At 39.9% G+C, this 15,791-nt stretch overlaps 1 protein-coding gene across 1 annotated transcript; it reads left to right on the top strand.

The window, feature by feature from the left end:
• The first annotated feature begins 363 nt into the window (after positions 1 to 363).
• Positions 364 to 15,304, top strand: LOC142528653 (F-box/kelch-repeat protein At1g55270-like). The gene is made up of 2 exons (XM_075633744.1): positions 364 to 1,135; positions 13,777 to 15,304. Exons 1-2 carry the CDS (start codon positions 1,109 to 1,111, stop codon positions 15,031 to 15,033), a joined length of 1,284 nt encoding a protein of 427 aa, XP_075489859.1. The 5' UTR covers positions 364 to 1,108; the 3' UTR covers positions 15,034 to 15,304.
• The last annotated feature ends 487 nt before the right edge of the window (positions 15,305 to 15,791 follow it).

The raw sequence follows: 15,791 nt of genomic DNA, 5'->3' as shown, positions 1-15,791 counted from the left end.
CTTTTCAAAATAATTATAATAATAACAAAAATGTAACAAACATATAAAATTGATAATATATTTAAACATTTATATTAATTTTAGATTATGAGTTGGTCTGTTGTGAGACCGTCTCACGGATCTTTAATCGTTTGACGGATCAACTCTACCCATATTTACAATAAAAGAGTAATTTTTTTTTGCACAAAGAATAATATTTTTTATAAGTGACCTAAATAAAATATTTGTGTCGCAAAAACAATCTGATCACAAAAACAATCCGTGAGATCATCGCACAATAATTTTTGTGTTAGATTATATATGATAATATATATTTTTTGGAGGAATTTATATATAAGATATTTCAAAATTTTGAACAAATGAGGAAAATATTAACTTGCAATCAGATGTGAACGGTGAAGAAGCCTTAACATTCTGCTCAATTTTTCTCCGAAATGTATAAAATTGCAGCCGTTGCCAGATCACGCTCGCATACTCTCTCTGGTGCTGTGCTGGTTGTTTTTTATGGGACCAGTTTCCCACTGAAGATGTTAATGGTGTGAGTGAAATCGCGGGAGTGAATTCACTTGAGAGATTGGATTGAAGAGTCTTGATGTCCTAATCTTACTTCACTGCTTTTCTTTTTCTCCCACCATTTGTCCCGCTGTCTCGCATTTTGAGCTTTTAGGGTTTCCTTTTGTAGGATAACACAGTTTGTGGTGTTTTCCGTTTTCTCTCTTCATTGGTCAATTTACAATTCATTTTGTGAGGTTATGCCATGTGGGTTTTTGATTTTGCGCATGGGTTTTGTCAGCGGATCACTTTAATCTATTATTGCAGTTGATATCTGTTTTCTGGGGGTTACCGAATCTCTGTGTGGTGGAACTGAAGTAGGAATCTTTTTTGAATCCACCCGTTGTTTGATTAGATAGATTCTGTTTGTAGATTGAGATATTGTGAAATTGAAAATTTGAAAGATTCGATTCTGGTGGCCATTCTTGTCGTAGGTTATATCCGTTGCGGGATTTGAATTTGAAGTGGCCAGTTTATATACTCAATTGAGCTTTTAAGATACAAATGCTATTAAGTTGGAATAATTTTCAGTTCCAGATGGGATGAGTTTCCACAAATGGATAGGGTGATTCAGCCTCCCCTGGTAAACATATAGTAAATTTCTGCAGTTACCAAATTTGATTGATTTTCATAATGTTCTGTCTTTTCGAATTTTTTGGTGATTGTAATGTTTTTGCATTTTGAATTTAGAGGTTGCGTATTCTTGTTTGCTTTGATCACGCACACACTAAATTGTTCGTGTTTTGCTCCTTTTAACATATATGGATAGAGATCAACATGCTTGCTTGTGGGAAATGACATTGACATCATATCTATGATTGGCGCTCGAATTTGTATTTTGTACGTCCCCATGGCTTAAGGCTGGAATTAGTTCTTGTAGAGGATTGTAAATCATCCTCTTTACTGTTCAATTTTCCTGTTTTTTCATTTATCCATGTAAATATAAATGTTTTTTTTTATCAGAAACATAATTATATATAATTTAGGAATGTTCGAAATACAATAGAAGCGGATGAGTGATCCGCGAAACGCAAAAACAACAAAGATAAGACAATTTTCAAAGCATTACAAACTTCCAATCCTTAACAATATCTAAAATCGAAAGAAGCTGAAATTCTTTAACCCTTGTGATTGTTGTCGCCACTCTGAACTTAATGAGCTCCCATACTACGCTGGCGTCTGCTTGTGTGTCGTTAAAGATTCTGTTGTTTCTCTCCAGCCATATGCTCCAAAATAAGAAATGAATCATAACATACCATAGAATGCCAGCTCTGCTCCCCGTAGAGAGACCTCGATCGATGATGAACATGTCTCTAGCCCTCTGTGGAAACACCCATTGAAATCTGAGCTCTTGCATAAGCATTGTCCACAAACGGCGTGAGTACGAGCAGTGTAATAGTAGATGATCCTGAGTCTCTTCATTGCCTTGGCATAACGTGCACCAATGAGGGCATAAAGCACACGTTGGCCATCTTCTTTGCACTGAATCCGCTGTAGGTAATTTACCCAACGCCACAGTCCACGAGAACATTTGAACCTTTTGTGGGACAAGAACTTTCCAAATATGATCGTTAGCAGGAAAAGTAGGGATGTTTTGGATAGGGAAGAAGGAATCGTAAAAAGATTTGACCGAAAACAAACACGAAGACTCCCCCAACCAAACCCTGTAATCCTCCACGCCTAACTGAACCCTGACCGTATCTAACACACCCGCAAGGATAACAAACTCTTCCAACTCTAAGTCATTTAAATTTCTCCTAAAACACACATCCCACCGATAAGTTTGACCGCCCTCAGCACTGACAACCTCTAAGAAGCTCAAGATAGGTTTGTTTGACACAGTACATATTCTATACAAAGAAGGGAAACGGTCTTTGAGCGAGATACCCACTCCCCCCACACGTCCTCCCAAAACCGAATGTGGTTGCCCCCTCTCAAAACCGAACCCCACATTAGATGCATTGCCGGGAAAGTACGAGAAATGAATTTCCAAGGGCTTCTGAAAGTAACATTCGTGGCCAAACCCAAATCCCACCCATTGTCTTGAAGTCCATAAATGCTTTTTATCACCTTTATCCACAAAGTCTCCTTTTCCTTTGTTCCTCTCCACCACCATTTTCCTAGCAACGCTCTATTCCTCAAAACGATATTCCCCAAGCCCAAACCTCCTCGGTCCCTCGGTTTGCAAACATGTTCCCAACCCACAAGATGACAATGTTTATCCCACTGCTTTAGGTAGCACAAACTATAGTGAGAGAATTTTTTGAAAATGCTCTCCCCCCAATTTCTCCTTCGGTCAACCGAGATTCCTTACTGTTCCATCATCTCATTAAATCTCTGATCCCTGCTGGCCGTTTCGTTCACCATCTTTCGGCGACGGTCGCCGACCGTCGGCGACTCTCCCTCAACCTATCGCAACCTTTAAGAGCTCAGATCCGACCACCGTCCACCATCTTTGGCCACCCCTTCTCAACCTTGACTTACGATTGCCTTCTACGACTAATTTCCGGCCACCAAATACTTCCATAAACCTAAATTTCCTTTCCTCTTACTGTTTCCTATCTTATTTTCGAACCTCTCACCGTTATCATTTCCGGTCATTTTATCATCTTTTCGAATTTCAGTAGCCATTCTCCTCCCTTTTCTTCCTTAATCTATTCTGAGCAAGGTCATTAGAATAGCGTTAATAGAGATGAATCGAGCGTTGACCAGGGATCAACTCATAACAAGCTGTGAGATTAAAATCGAACAAAAGTTGTTCTTATTGAGTAAGGGTAGAAGGGGAAATACAGTGCTCGTGATCGAAAGAACCAGAAATGCAAGCTATGTGCTGGAATTGGACTTCGATAGTTACATTGGATTCTGGCAAGATTGCGGGAATACATCAACAAACCACATTCATGTTCGCAGTTTAATAGATTCAGAGGTAGAGAAGCAGTCATATCTGTGCAGAAAGTGGTGAATGGACGAGGAAGCTATCTAGAATTATCTAAGTTTGTTTGGAGGGGGAAGACGCAGCGTATCATCATTCCAAGCGGAAGATTTTATTCGGGCTGGAAATGGATGGCACATAATATGTCCAAGCTCATGTCAGTACGAAAGAATAATGTACCGCGCATTAGAGTCGGAAGAGAGCATATAGAACAAGTTCAAAAGCGTCACAAGGTTAGTTCGAATCACAATAACAAAGGGATTCCAGAGGTTGCCACTCTTGAACAATTACCGGCATGTTTGGCTAAGGATTGGAGTAAATCTCTCATCATTACAAGGGAATGTGTTAACATATCTTGGGATTTGGTTCGTACTACCCTTGGGAGGGCCGTTCAGAGGAAGATCGAATTGTTTACGTTCCAAGCTAACAAAGCAGTTTGGTGGCCACATAATGAGGATGATGCAGCCTTCTATTTGAGATTGAAAAAATGTTTTCTGGAAAATAAAGTTACCTTGTCATTTGAAAAATGGAATCAACATATCAATATCGAAGAAGAAACTTTCGAGTGCTGCAACAGCTGGTTGCGACTAATGGGCTTACCTTGGGATCTATGGTCCACGCATCTTTTCAAGGAAATTGGTGATCAGTGTGGTGGTTTACTGAACATTAGTCATGATACCATTCTACTCAAAGATTTATCAGCAGCAAAAATCAAAGTAGTGGGTATTGAAGGAGGGTTCATCAACAGAAATTTAAGGATTCAAACTCAAAGAGGTCTTATGGTTATTCGAATTATAGTGGATTCGGTCGATTTAGCAGCGTATGATATTTTTGAAAAAAGATCTTATGCTCAAGTGGTGGTTAATGGAGCTAGAGTATTACCAGGATGGGGCAGCTTGAAAGGATCCAAAGGAACAGAAGCGAGTGTTGTTCAAGATCAGAAGGTTGAAACTCCGAAGATGGACAGCAATAAAAATGCCAAAGAATTTCAATCTACGGGAATGTTACACAATTCTGAAGGTCGAAATTGTATCTCTGAACCATGGTATCGAGGGAAGCAAATCAAGATTCTGAAGAAGATCAAGCCAAAAGCTGTGAATGAATTTCAGACAGGGACGATTGAATCTCTAAAGATTACTCCCAAACAAAGAGAGTTTGAGCATGTCTACAGTAGGAAAAAATTCAATGCACAAAAGGTAATTTCTTATGGGCCACTGGGTGAAGATTCAAAGATTCCATTCATCGAAGATGACATTGACATTACAGATGGGGATGAAGGTAACTGGGAGAAAAAGTTAAATCCAACATTATCAGAGGTAGGTGGCGATTCCAGTGCAGAAGAAAGCCTTATTTCTGATCATTCGACATTGCAATCCACGGATTTTGATGATTTGGGGGTCTTTTTCGAAGAGTCTCCGAGTAAGGTTGGCAATCTACCCAATAATTCTTATCCTAATCAATCCTCTATCCATTCTCATTCTTCTTCAGGTACGTTAGGGGGGCTGGTGGGAGGGGTCGAGAAATTAGGCGGGATGGGAAATACACCTTCTGTAGAAAAGTTGGGTATCTCTGGAATTAATTCCAGGGCAACAATATGACAAGGTTGAAGGATTGACAACAGCGGGATTTGAGACACAGAACTTAATGAGTGTAGCTGAAAATGATTGTTTGACAGCTATGGGTGTAGAGAAGATAGAATTCCTGAAAATCAGCGAAGGAAAGGAAGGATGCTGGAGAGTGATTTTCCATGTTCAGAGTGAGTTCAAGGGCAGATGCAGTGAATTGATGAGAATTGTTTCATGGAATATTAGGGGGAGTTGTTCGGCCACACGTCGGGGATTGATACGTGCTGTTCTTGTAAAAGAAAAACCAGATTTAATAGTATTACAGGAGTTAAAAAGACAGGTGGTGGATCGAAGATTTATTGCAAGTTTATGGAAATCGAGGTTTGTGGAGTGGCTCATTTTACCCGCTATTGGCCGGTCAGGGGGAATTCTGATTATGTGGGATCCAAGGATCATTTCGGTTAAGGACAATTTGATTGGGGAATTCTCGTTTCAATTCATATTCAAAAGGATAATATCATCGACTGGTGGTTTACAGCGGTATACGGTCCATGTCAACCTAGATTAAGATCTTATTTCTGGGATGAGCTGGCTGGATTGCGGGTTTTATGTGGAGATAGATGGTGCTTGGGAGGAGATTTCAATGTGGTCAGATCAATTACAGAGAAAATTAATAGTCCATCACATACAACAAGCATGATCTGCTTTGATTCATTGATTTAAGAATTGGAGTTGCTCGATCCACTCTTACTCAATCGAAAGTTCACGTGGTCGAATTTTAGGGAGATTGGACAGATTCTTGTTCACGGTGGGGTGGTCTGAAATTTATCCTTCTTATAGGCAATCACTCTTGCCACGTATTACATCGGATCATTATCCAGTGGTCTTTGATTTGGTTAAAACTAAGTGGGGTCCGACTCCATTCAGATTCGAGAATGTGTGGCTGAGGCATTCAAGTTTCAAATATTTGACGCAAACGGCGTGGAACAATGTGGGTTTTCAAGGATGAGAGGGTTATAGATTTATGATGAAACTAAAAGCTTTTAAGGGTGAAATCAAAAGATGGAATGAGGATGTGTTCGGGAAGGTCGAAATGAAAATAGCGGAATTAATTAATAAAATCAGCAGATTGGATAAGTTAGAGAGTGATGGTCGGGGATCGCAAGAGGTTTTGAATGAAAGGAAAGAAACAAAATTGCTGCTGGAAAGTTTGGTATGTCGAAAGAATCGGATTAATAATCAGAAAAGCAAAATCAAATGGATTACAGAAGGGGATCAAAACACAAAATTTTTTCATTCAATTTTAACTCAACGTAACAACAAAGCTATCATCGACAGATTGGAAAGAATTGATGGATCAATTACGAGGGATGAGAATGAAATCGTTTCTATTATTCTACAGTATTATAGGGATTTGTACAGCTTGTCAAATGCGAGGAGTTGGGGTATTGAAGGGGTGGAATGGTGTCCAATCGATGATGAGTTGAGCAGAGAATTAGAAAAACCATTTACTGAATATGAGATTAAGCACGCTGTTTTCCAGTGCGATGGATGTAAAAGCCCGGGGGCCGACGGCTTTACGTTGGCTTTTTTCCAAGAATGCTGGGATATAGTCTAACAAGATTTGATGAAGGTTTTTGAGGAATTCTTTCAACGAGGAATAATAAATGCAGCGACTAATGAGACATATATTTGCTTGATTCGAAAGAAAGTGGAATCGAATAATGTGAAGGATTTCAGACCAATAAGCCTGACAACGAGTGTGTATAAGATTATAGCAAAGGTATTAACGGCGAGGCTTAAGATTGTGATAGCAGACACCATATCTGAATCTCAAAATGCTTTCATTGAAGGGAGACAAATTGTAGACTGCGGACTTATTGCGAATGAATTGGTGGAAGAGGGGAGAATAAAGAAAAAAAGGGGATGGGTCTTGAAGGTGGATTTCGAAAAAGCATATGATAATGTGGATTGGGATTTCATGGATTTTGTTCTGATGAAAAAGGGGTTTTGTAGAAGATGGAGGTCTTGGATGAAAGGTTGTGTGTCAAATGTCTCATTCTCTATCTTGATCAATGGGAGACCGAGAGGTAAGTTCAGAGCTTTCAAAGGACTAAGACAAGGTGATCCATTATCACCGTTTTTGTTCAATTTGGTGGTAGATGTGTTGGAAAGATTAATTGATAAGGCGAAGGAAACAAATCTTATTAGGGGGATTGAAGTTGGAAGAGACAGGATAGAGATATCACACATTCAGTTTGCCGATGATACACTCTTCTATCTGAAAACTGAAGATCATATTAGATTCCTGGTCAAAGTGGTGCGAACGTTCTGTGACATGTCAGGCTTAAAAATCAATTGGGAAAAAAGTGCTCTGTTGGGTATACACCGTGATCAGGAAGAGGTTGAATTATTGGCACAACAAGTGGGATGTTGTAGGGAGAATTGGCCCATCAAGTATTTGGGAATGCCTCTGGGTGGTAATCCGTTGCAAACTTCGTTTTGGGCTCCCGTTGTGGCTAAGGTATCGAAAAAGTTAGCAAATTGGAAGAAATCATTTTTGTCTAGAGACGGTAGGCTAACATTGATTTTATCGGTTTTGAATTCTATTCCGATATATTATATGTCTTTATTTAAGGTACCGAGAGGTATAGCGGAGTCAATGGAGAAGATTTCTAGAAACTTTCTGTGGGACGGAGTGGATGGTGACGCTCATTGCCACTTGGTTGCGGGGATAAGGTGTGTACACCGAAAGATAAAGGAGGGATGGGTGTTGCGAATATAATGTTGAGAAACAAGGCATTGCTGGGAAAGTGGTGGTGGAGATTTTTTGTGGAAGATGGGACACTGTGGAAGAAAATAATAGTGAGCAAATATGGGTTACAAGAAAACAGGTGGGATGCAGGTTTGGCATTAAATGTCACGTTCAGATGCCCTTGGAAGTTCATTTCCAGAGTTTACCCGACTTTTAAACAGAGGGTTGTAATTAAGGTGAGAGGAGGTAATAAGGTTTGGTTTTGGGAGGATAGATGGTGGGGGGATTCCTCTTTTAAAGACTTATTTCCAGCGTTGTTTCAGCTTTCATCACTTCATAATCTACCTATTTCGTATTTTGCTCGCTTTGATAATGTCACGCTTAATCTTTCGTGGGATTTTCATTTTAGAAGGGATGTCAGGGACGAGGAGATTGCTCAGCTGTCTGAGTTATTAGGGGTTCTAGATTCAGTGAGATTGGTAGAAGGGGTAGATGATTTTATTCAGTGGCAAGGGGACCCTTCGGGTATTTTCTCAATTAGATCCTTCTACGAGTCTTTCTTTCCACTTAATCGCTTTACAGTTTCTACTGTCTGCAGTGTTATTTGGAAAATTCCAGTCCCAAAAAAGATACAAATATTTTCTTGGATAGCGTCATTGGGTAAGCTACCTACCTCGGAGATGATTCAAAAAAGATGGCCAACAATTGCATTGTGCCCAAATTGGTGTGTCCTTTGTAGAAATGATACAGAGACTCAGGATCATATGCTCATTCACTGTCCATTCACATTCTCACTGTGGTCTAGAGCTTTGCAAGAACTTCGATTGGTGTGGGTGATGCCGAAGTCAACAAATGATTTATTATGTACGGATTTGGGACAGCAAACTGGATCAAGGGGCAGAATTTTTTGGCACGTGGTTGTTCATTGCATATGTTGGACAACATGGCTTGAAAGAAACAGAAGAATTTTTGAAGACATCGAAGAAACTGCGGATAGCTGCTGAGACAAAATAAAGATCAATATTGCGTTGTGGATTGGCAATCATCATGATTTTAAGAACGTCTCAGTCTTAGATTTACTGAGAAATTGGGATTATGTGTATCATTGAGAAAATTGATATTGTGTTTTTCATGATGCGAGTGGACCACTAGTCCACTTTGTAATCTTCATTATTCTATTATTAATAAAATATGTTTCTTATAAAAAAAAAAACAATGTTTATCCCCATCCAAGCCATCCCAAAGGAAGTCACGCATCGTTTTTTCCATAATTTTTGCCACCTTGCTTGGGACCTTAAACAAAGACATGTAATAGGAGGGCATAGCGCAAAGAACTGATTTTATGAGTGTAAGGCGGCCCCCTTTTGACAAAAACGCTTTCTTCCAAGTCGATAATTTTTTCGACATCTTGGATAAGACTGGTTCCCAAAACTCGAAAGTCGTAGGCCTACCTCCCAGAGGTACCCCTAGATACTTGATCGGCCAGTCATCGTGTTTGCAGCCAATAACTTGCGCCAAATCAACCACTTCCTCTTTATCAAAATTAATCCCCAAAATGACACTTTTTTGAAAGTTTATCTTCAATCCAGATTGTTTCCCAAATGACTTGATTAATTCCACAAGTGGAATCACTTGCGTCTTTGTTTGAACCATAAACAACGTGTCATCCGCGAATTGAATATGTGATATCTCAATTTTACCTTTTCCCACCACAAGACCTCTCACCTCGTCCGAAGTCTTAGCCTTGTCTACCATCCTCCCCAAGACATCCACAACCAGGTTAAAGAGAAAAGGTGATAGTGGATCCCCTTGGCGAATTCCTCTTTCGCCTTTGAACTTCCCCCTCGGCTTACCATTAATAAAAATTGAGAACGAGACATTAGACACACACCTCCATCTATCTCTGAATCCCTTCTTTTGTAGCACGAAGTCTAGAAATTGCCAATCGACGTTATCATACGGCCTTTTCCAAATCTACCTTCAATACCCATCCCTTCATTTTTCTTTTGCGGTGCTCCTCCACCACCTCATTGGCGACGAGGCAGCAATCCAAAATTTGTCTCCCTTTTATAAATGCAGATTGGTTCTCGGCGATCGTACTCCTCAAGACTTTCTTTAATCTAAACTGGTTATCAAGCTTATTGGCCGAAAATCTTTGACCCTAATCGCATCTTGCTTCTTCGGTATAAGACAAATATAAGTTTCATTCGTAATGCCATTTACCACGCCTCCCTCAAAAAACTCATCAAAGACTTTCAACAGATCCCCCTTCAATAATTCCCAATTCTTTTGAAAGAACGCTAAGGTGAATCCGTCCGGACCAGGAGCTTTGTTCCCATCACTGTCAAACACGGCCCTTTTGATTTCAATCTCCGAGAAAGGGATCTCCAACTCCAGTGCATCAGACCTATCCAAAGGGCACCATTCCAATCCATCCAAAACACCCCCATCCCCCTCTGATCTTCTATAAAGATGAGTAAAGTATTTGACAATATTTTCCTCAATCTGAGTCTCATCCACAATTACGGACCCATCATCCAACTCCACCTTATCTATAATCGACTTATTCCTTCTGTTAGTTAACACCGAATGGAAAAATTTTGAATTTTGGTCGCCTTCCCTCAACCATCTCAATTTAGCTTTTTGACTTTCCATTTGGAACTTTTTAAAAGTCACTTTTTCAAGCTCACAACGTAGATCTCTTCTTTCCCGCTGAAAATTTTCAGACCATCTACCACTGCCTTCTAGCCTATCCAAAAATTTGGTCCTAGCAGTCAACTCTCTGATACTGACATCCACATTACCGAAAACCTCTTTATTCCATCTTGACAAATCACCTTTCAACTTTTTCAGCTTAGTCATGAATTTGTATCCTTCCTACCCTTGATAAACCCCATCGTGCCACCAAATCTGCATTAGGTCTTTGAATTTGTGATGTGACAGCCAAACGTTCTCGAATCTGAAAGGAGATGGCCCCCATTTCGACTTAGTGGTATCAAATATCACTGGGCAATGATCCGAGGTAATCCTTGGAAGCACCGTCTGTCTGAAATTAGGGAATAAATCCCTCCAACCATTGGTGATGAGAAATCTGTCTAACCGGCAACAGATCGGTGAAACTCTGAAATTAGACCAAGTGTATTTTGCATTCAGAAGTGGTGGTTCATGCAAACCCAATTCACCTATCAAGTTGTCAAAACAACGCATACTCGTGGTAGAGGAGAGACTGTTCATTTTTTCTCCCGTGTTCCTTACTACATTGAAATCACCTCCCAAGCACCAATTGTCCTCACAAATAGCACTCAAACCAGCCAATTCGTCCCAAAATCTCTCCCTCTCTCTTGGCTTCACTGGACCGTAGATCGCCGAGAACCACCAACTGATTGTATCATTGATCAAAATCCGAATAGAAACCGAGAATTCCCCTACCAAGTTATCACTAACCACCACGACCATCGGATCCCACATCACTAATATACCTCCCGCACGGCCTTCCGAAGGAAAAAGACCCAGTCAACAAACCTATACTTCCACACACTAGCCACGAAACACCTATCAATTAGTTCTATCTTTGTTTCCTGAATCACCACAATGTCCGGACTTGCTTTTCGTATTATCCTTCGAACCAGTTCCCTTTTCTTCAAATCCCCTCCTCCCCTAATATTCCAAGTGAGAATTTTCATAAAACAACCTCTTTACCCCTCGAGGACGAACCTTTGGCGTAGGTAATTCCACAACTCAATCTCTTCAATTCCCTCTGCAACGGTCCGGATGATACATGCCCCCGATCCCCACGATCACCACCCTCCAATTCATCCTGCACATCCTTGGTGACACACCCAACCCTCTCCAATGTACGCCCACTGATCAGTTCTTGTTCTTTGCCCGGCAATTCATCTAAACTCTTCCCCTGAACTCCTAAAGGACCACTAGACAACCCCAAGACTAAAGGCGATTGTAAAACAGATTGGATCTTGGGGGATTGATTAAAGAAAGAAGGAGTGAAGTTAGTTAGTACCTGTCCCACATCAGAATTACCATTGTCAGGTGGCTTAGGCGCAGCGTAATCCTCCAGCCTCTTTGGTGTTAAGAACAAATCCTTCAGTGAAACATTCTGCTCTGCACATGTCGTTGATTCATCTGACTGCATCATTCCTTGGCTAGCATCATCTTCCGAGTCTAGTTCATTGTCCAGCAAGTCATCTCCTGAGTCAACAAACTTCATTGTTTCTCCTTCGTCGGAATCGTACAGCCCCTCATGCTCACTATAAACACCTAATCCGAATTCTGACTCAAACTTCCCTTCATCTCCAGTGCCCCACATCAAGCGGATCATTTCTTCTTAATTTTTTCCTGCAGTACACATTCCCATACGGAGGCAAAAATTGATTGCTGTTTCCTTTGCACTCCCCATTTTGCATTTCCATATCATTATCGATAGTCATCGATTGGACTGGTGATTTTCTGAAGTCTTCAGCAATCTTTGGAACAATTTTTGTTAAGATTTTAAACACTTTGCCCGCCTTTGTATTTGTCGGTTTATCTTTGAAACTCCTTGGATTACTGATATGAGCCTTCGGAATAATAAAACCATGTGATTCCACACTTCTCTGCCCAAAATCTTCATGTTGATGACGTTCCATATTTGCTGCAGAATTACTCGTTTGATTTCCCATAACCCCCTTCTCCGATGATGTGGCTGAAAATTGTGATTTCCCCTAGGGCCGGGGACCTTTCTGTTATACTTTTATTAGCTGTTTAGCTCTTGTGGATACTAACTTATTCATAAATTAACTATTGAAAACTGTATTTGATTATTTCTTAAGAAGAACAATAAAGATTTTGAGCTTATAAATGTTATACAATGTTACTTTTTTAGCTCTAAGAATTATTTTACATTTGTACTAGGACAACAGCTAAGGGAAGCACAGTAACGAGTATCATGTAGGAATGCTAGATTTGTACTTTCCCAAATTTGTGACGTGACTTCTTCAGTTTCTAGTCCTGCCATGTCCACAAACAAAAGCAACCAAATCTCATTTGTTGACATCCTTCTACACTTATGGCCTTCCTACTCGCCCTATTTCGTTGGCTTTTATGTCTAATTTAAAGTCTTTTCTTGACTTAAATGCATAGAATTATCCCTACTGTGGAAAGGGGGAACAAGTTTTTTTTACCTTTTACCTTTTCCTTGGGGAGGAATTGTGGTGCATAAGCCAGAGGTGTGGGCCTATGGAATTTTTAAGAACTTTTTATGATAGTCTGAATTAGATCAATCATCATTATTTTTAAATCATCCCACATCTGAAGAGTAACACTATTATGGAAGACCAAATATATGATCTGAAGTAGGGAAAATGCAAAAACTCATGGTGATCAGTGATACTAGCAAGTAATTTGGAGTTGTGGAAAGAAAGGTATGTGTTGATTTTTTACGAAATGCATGAGAGTGAACTTAACCATGGGCCAGGTTGCTATTTGGACACTGTCGTGCAGAGGTCTTGACAAACTCCATCTAGTTCTTGTTAATCAGGTGACAGCCTTTATTAGTGTAGGTCAATAGTTGTGCAATTTGTTTGTGGTTTTCAGGGAGTAAGTTGGGTAGTCCTAACATTATCGGAAGATCGTGTTGAAGGATGTCTTATCCTTCAATCGTACTTCGCTTTATTCATCAATAAATTTTGTTTCTATTCAAAATAATCTGATATTTGGCTGAAATGAGCCGCTGAAATGAAAAGGGAACAAAGCATAAGTTGTTGAGTATGACATGAAATCTTAAATTGAAAAGAGTGTTGTAGACCAGTATTCGTGATTAGCTTCTAGGAGTTAAAATTTAATAAAATTACGGTCTCGTTCTACTAGAAATAATTAAAGAATGATTTGGTAATAATTTTCAAAGCCCTGGCTTTGACCTAAATCACCTTGGATTGTTTTTGTGACGTTTAACCCATAAATAATAATGTTTGTTGCAGGTAGATACAACAGCTTGCCTTTGTAGAGTAGATGCAGGTCTCAAAACAGTTGTCGGGGCTAAAAAGTATGTGCCGGGAACAAATCGCTGTCTTCGGCCTGACATTAAACCTTCCATTCACCCCTCCAGACAGAGGCCACCACGTGACCAGAATAGGAGTCAATCCCCACTACTGCCTGGTCTTCCAGATGATCTTGCTATTGCTTGCTTAATCCGTGTCCCGAGAATTGAGCATTGCAAGCTTCGTCTAGTCTGCAAAAGATGGTATCGCCTTCTGGCTGGAAATTTCTTTTACTCGCTTCGGAAAAATCTTGGAATTTCGGAGGAATGGATTTATGTATTGAAAAGAGACAAAGATGGAAAGATATCATGGCTCGCCTTTGACCCAATATATCAGCTATGGCAGCCTCTCCCTCCTGTGCCCAAAGAATATTCTGAAGCCCTCGATTTTGGATGTGCTATACTTAGTGGTTGTCACCTTTATTTGTTTGGCGGGAAAGATCCAGTGAAAGGTTGCATGAGAAGAGTTGTCTTTTTCAGCGCTAGGACTAACAAATGGCATCGTGCCCCCGATATGCTTCGGAGGCGACATTTCTTTGGCAGTTGTGTCATAAACAATCGGTTGTATGTAGCTGGTGGGGAGAATGAGGGGGTTCACCGTTCTCAAAGATCTGCTGAGGTTTATGATCCCAACAAGAATAGATGGTCTTTCATTTCTGATATGAGCACTGCAATGGTGCCTTTTATAGGGGTTGTTTATGAAGGGAAATGGTTCTTGAAAGGTCTCGGTTCTCACCGGCAAGTCCTTAGTGAGGTTTACTTACCTGAAACTGATAGCTGGTACCCGGTCCATGATGGAATGGTCACAGGTTGGAGGAGTCCTAGCACCACAATTGATGGGCATCTCTATGCTTTAGATTGCAAAGATGGCTGCAGACTTAGATTGTACGATAAAACCACGGGTACGTGGACCAAGCATGTTGACAGTAAAATGCATCTGGGCAGCTCAAAGGCCTTAGAGGCTGCTGCTCTCCTTCCGCTTAAGGGGAAATTGTGCATTATCCGAAATAACATGAGTATCACTCTGGTTGATGTTTTGAAATCTGATCACGGGCAGGCAGCTACTGCTGAGCATTTATGGGAAACTATTTCTGGGAAAGGACATCTGAAAACTTTGGTCACCAATTTTTTGTCCAATCTTACTAGTAGAAATGGACTTAAAAATCGCATAGTTCATTGTCATGTTCTTCAAGCTTGAGACTTACGTATGGCATGTTCTGTACTGAGGACCTGAGCTACGGGTAATGGGAATGTCACGGAATGGTATGAATCAAATGCTCAAGCCTGTTGTTTGAAGTGTAATATTTCATTTTGTTAGATAGGTTAAACTTTTATGCTCGGTTATCGTATCATATCATACAATATTTTTTTACATGTCTTAAAATTAAGGGCGCAGGCATCTGTTGTAAAATTCTTAAATCATCCAAAAATTATATGCATAATTTTGTCGCAAGTCATTTCAACCAGTACTTCAGAGTATCAAATCCAAACTCTAATTTTTGTGATGGTTGTTTTAAGTGCTTGATTTTATTTTATTTTAATAATTAAAGAATATGATATTAGTAGTAGTACATCAACGAGTCCAGAAGTCCATTCTGGCTAATTGAACCTTCTCGAGTTTGGGTATAATTTCATATATGAAAATGTTGTGTTCACTCATGAGTGTTGCCTTCCAACTTTCATCTTAATTTATTCCCAACTTATTGAGGTCAAATGGAACGGTGATGTTGACATTAGGGACACTTGAAAAATTCACTCTACCGAAATCGAGATGTATTTTAACTGTGGGTGATGGGAGTTCATGGCACAAATATAAATTTATCGCATTCACTAGAAACCTTGTTTCCCGAGGCATCTTCAACTTCAATGCTATTTGATGTCTTGTGAAACTGTTGAAAATGTCAATTATTTTATAATCGATAAAGCCTTTCAATTTGTTAACACATAATAATGCAT

The sequence above is a fragment of the Primulina tabacum genome, chromosome 2, assembly GCF_025594145.1.
Source record: "Primulina tabacum isolate GXHZ01 chromosome 2, ASM2559414v2, whole genome shotgun sequence".
NCBI classification, from domain to species: domain Eukaryota; kingdom Viridiplantae; phylum Streptophyta; class Magnoliopsida; order Lamiales; family Gesneriaceae; genus Primulina; species Primulina tabacum.
Note: the sequence above shows the minus strand (reverse complement) of the source record. Positions and strands in the feature narration are given on the sequence as shown.

What these genes read in the sequence shown, in the direction of transcription:
- LOC142528653 (XM_075633744.1), top strand. Translation starts at nt 1,109, where the DNA reads ATGGATAGGGTGATTCAGCCTCCCCTG. An exon ending in GGGTGATTCAGCCTCCCCTG is followed by an intron (nt 1,136 to 13,776) that starts GTAAACATATAG and finishes TGTTTGTTGCAG; the next exon opens with GTAGATACAACAGCTTGCCT.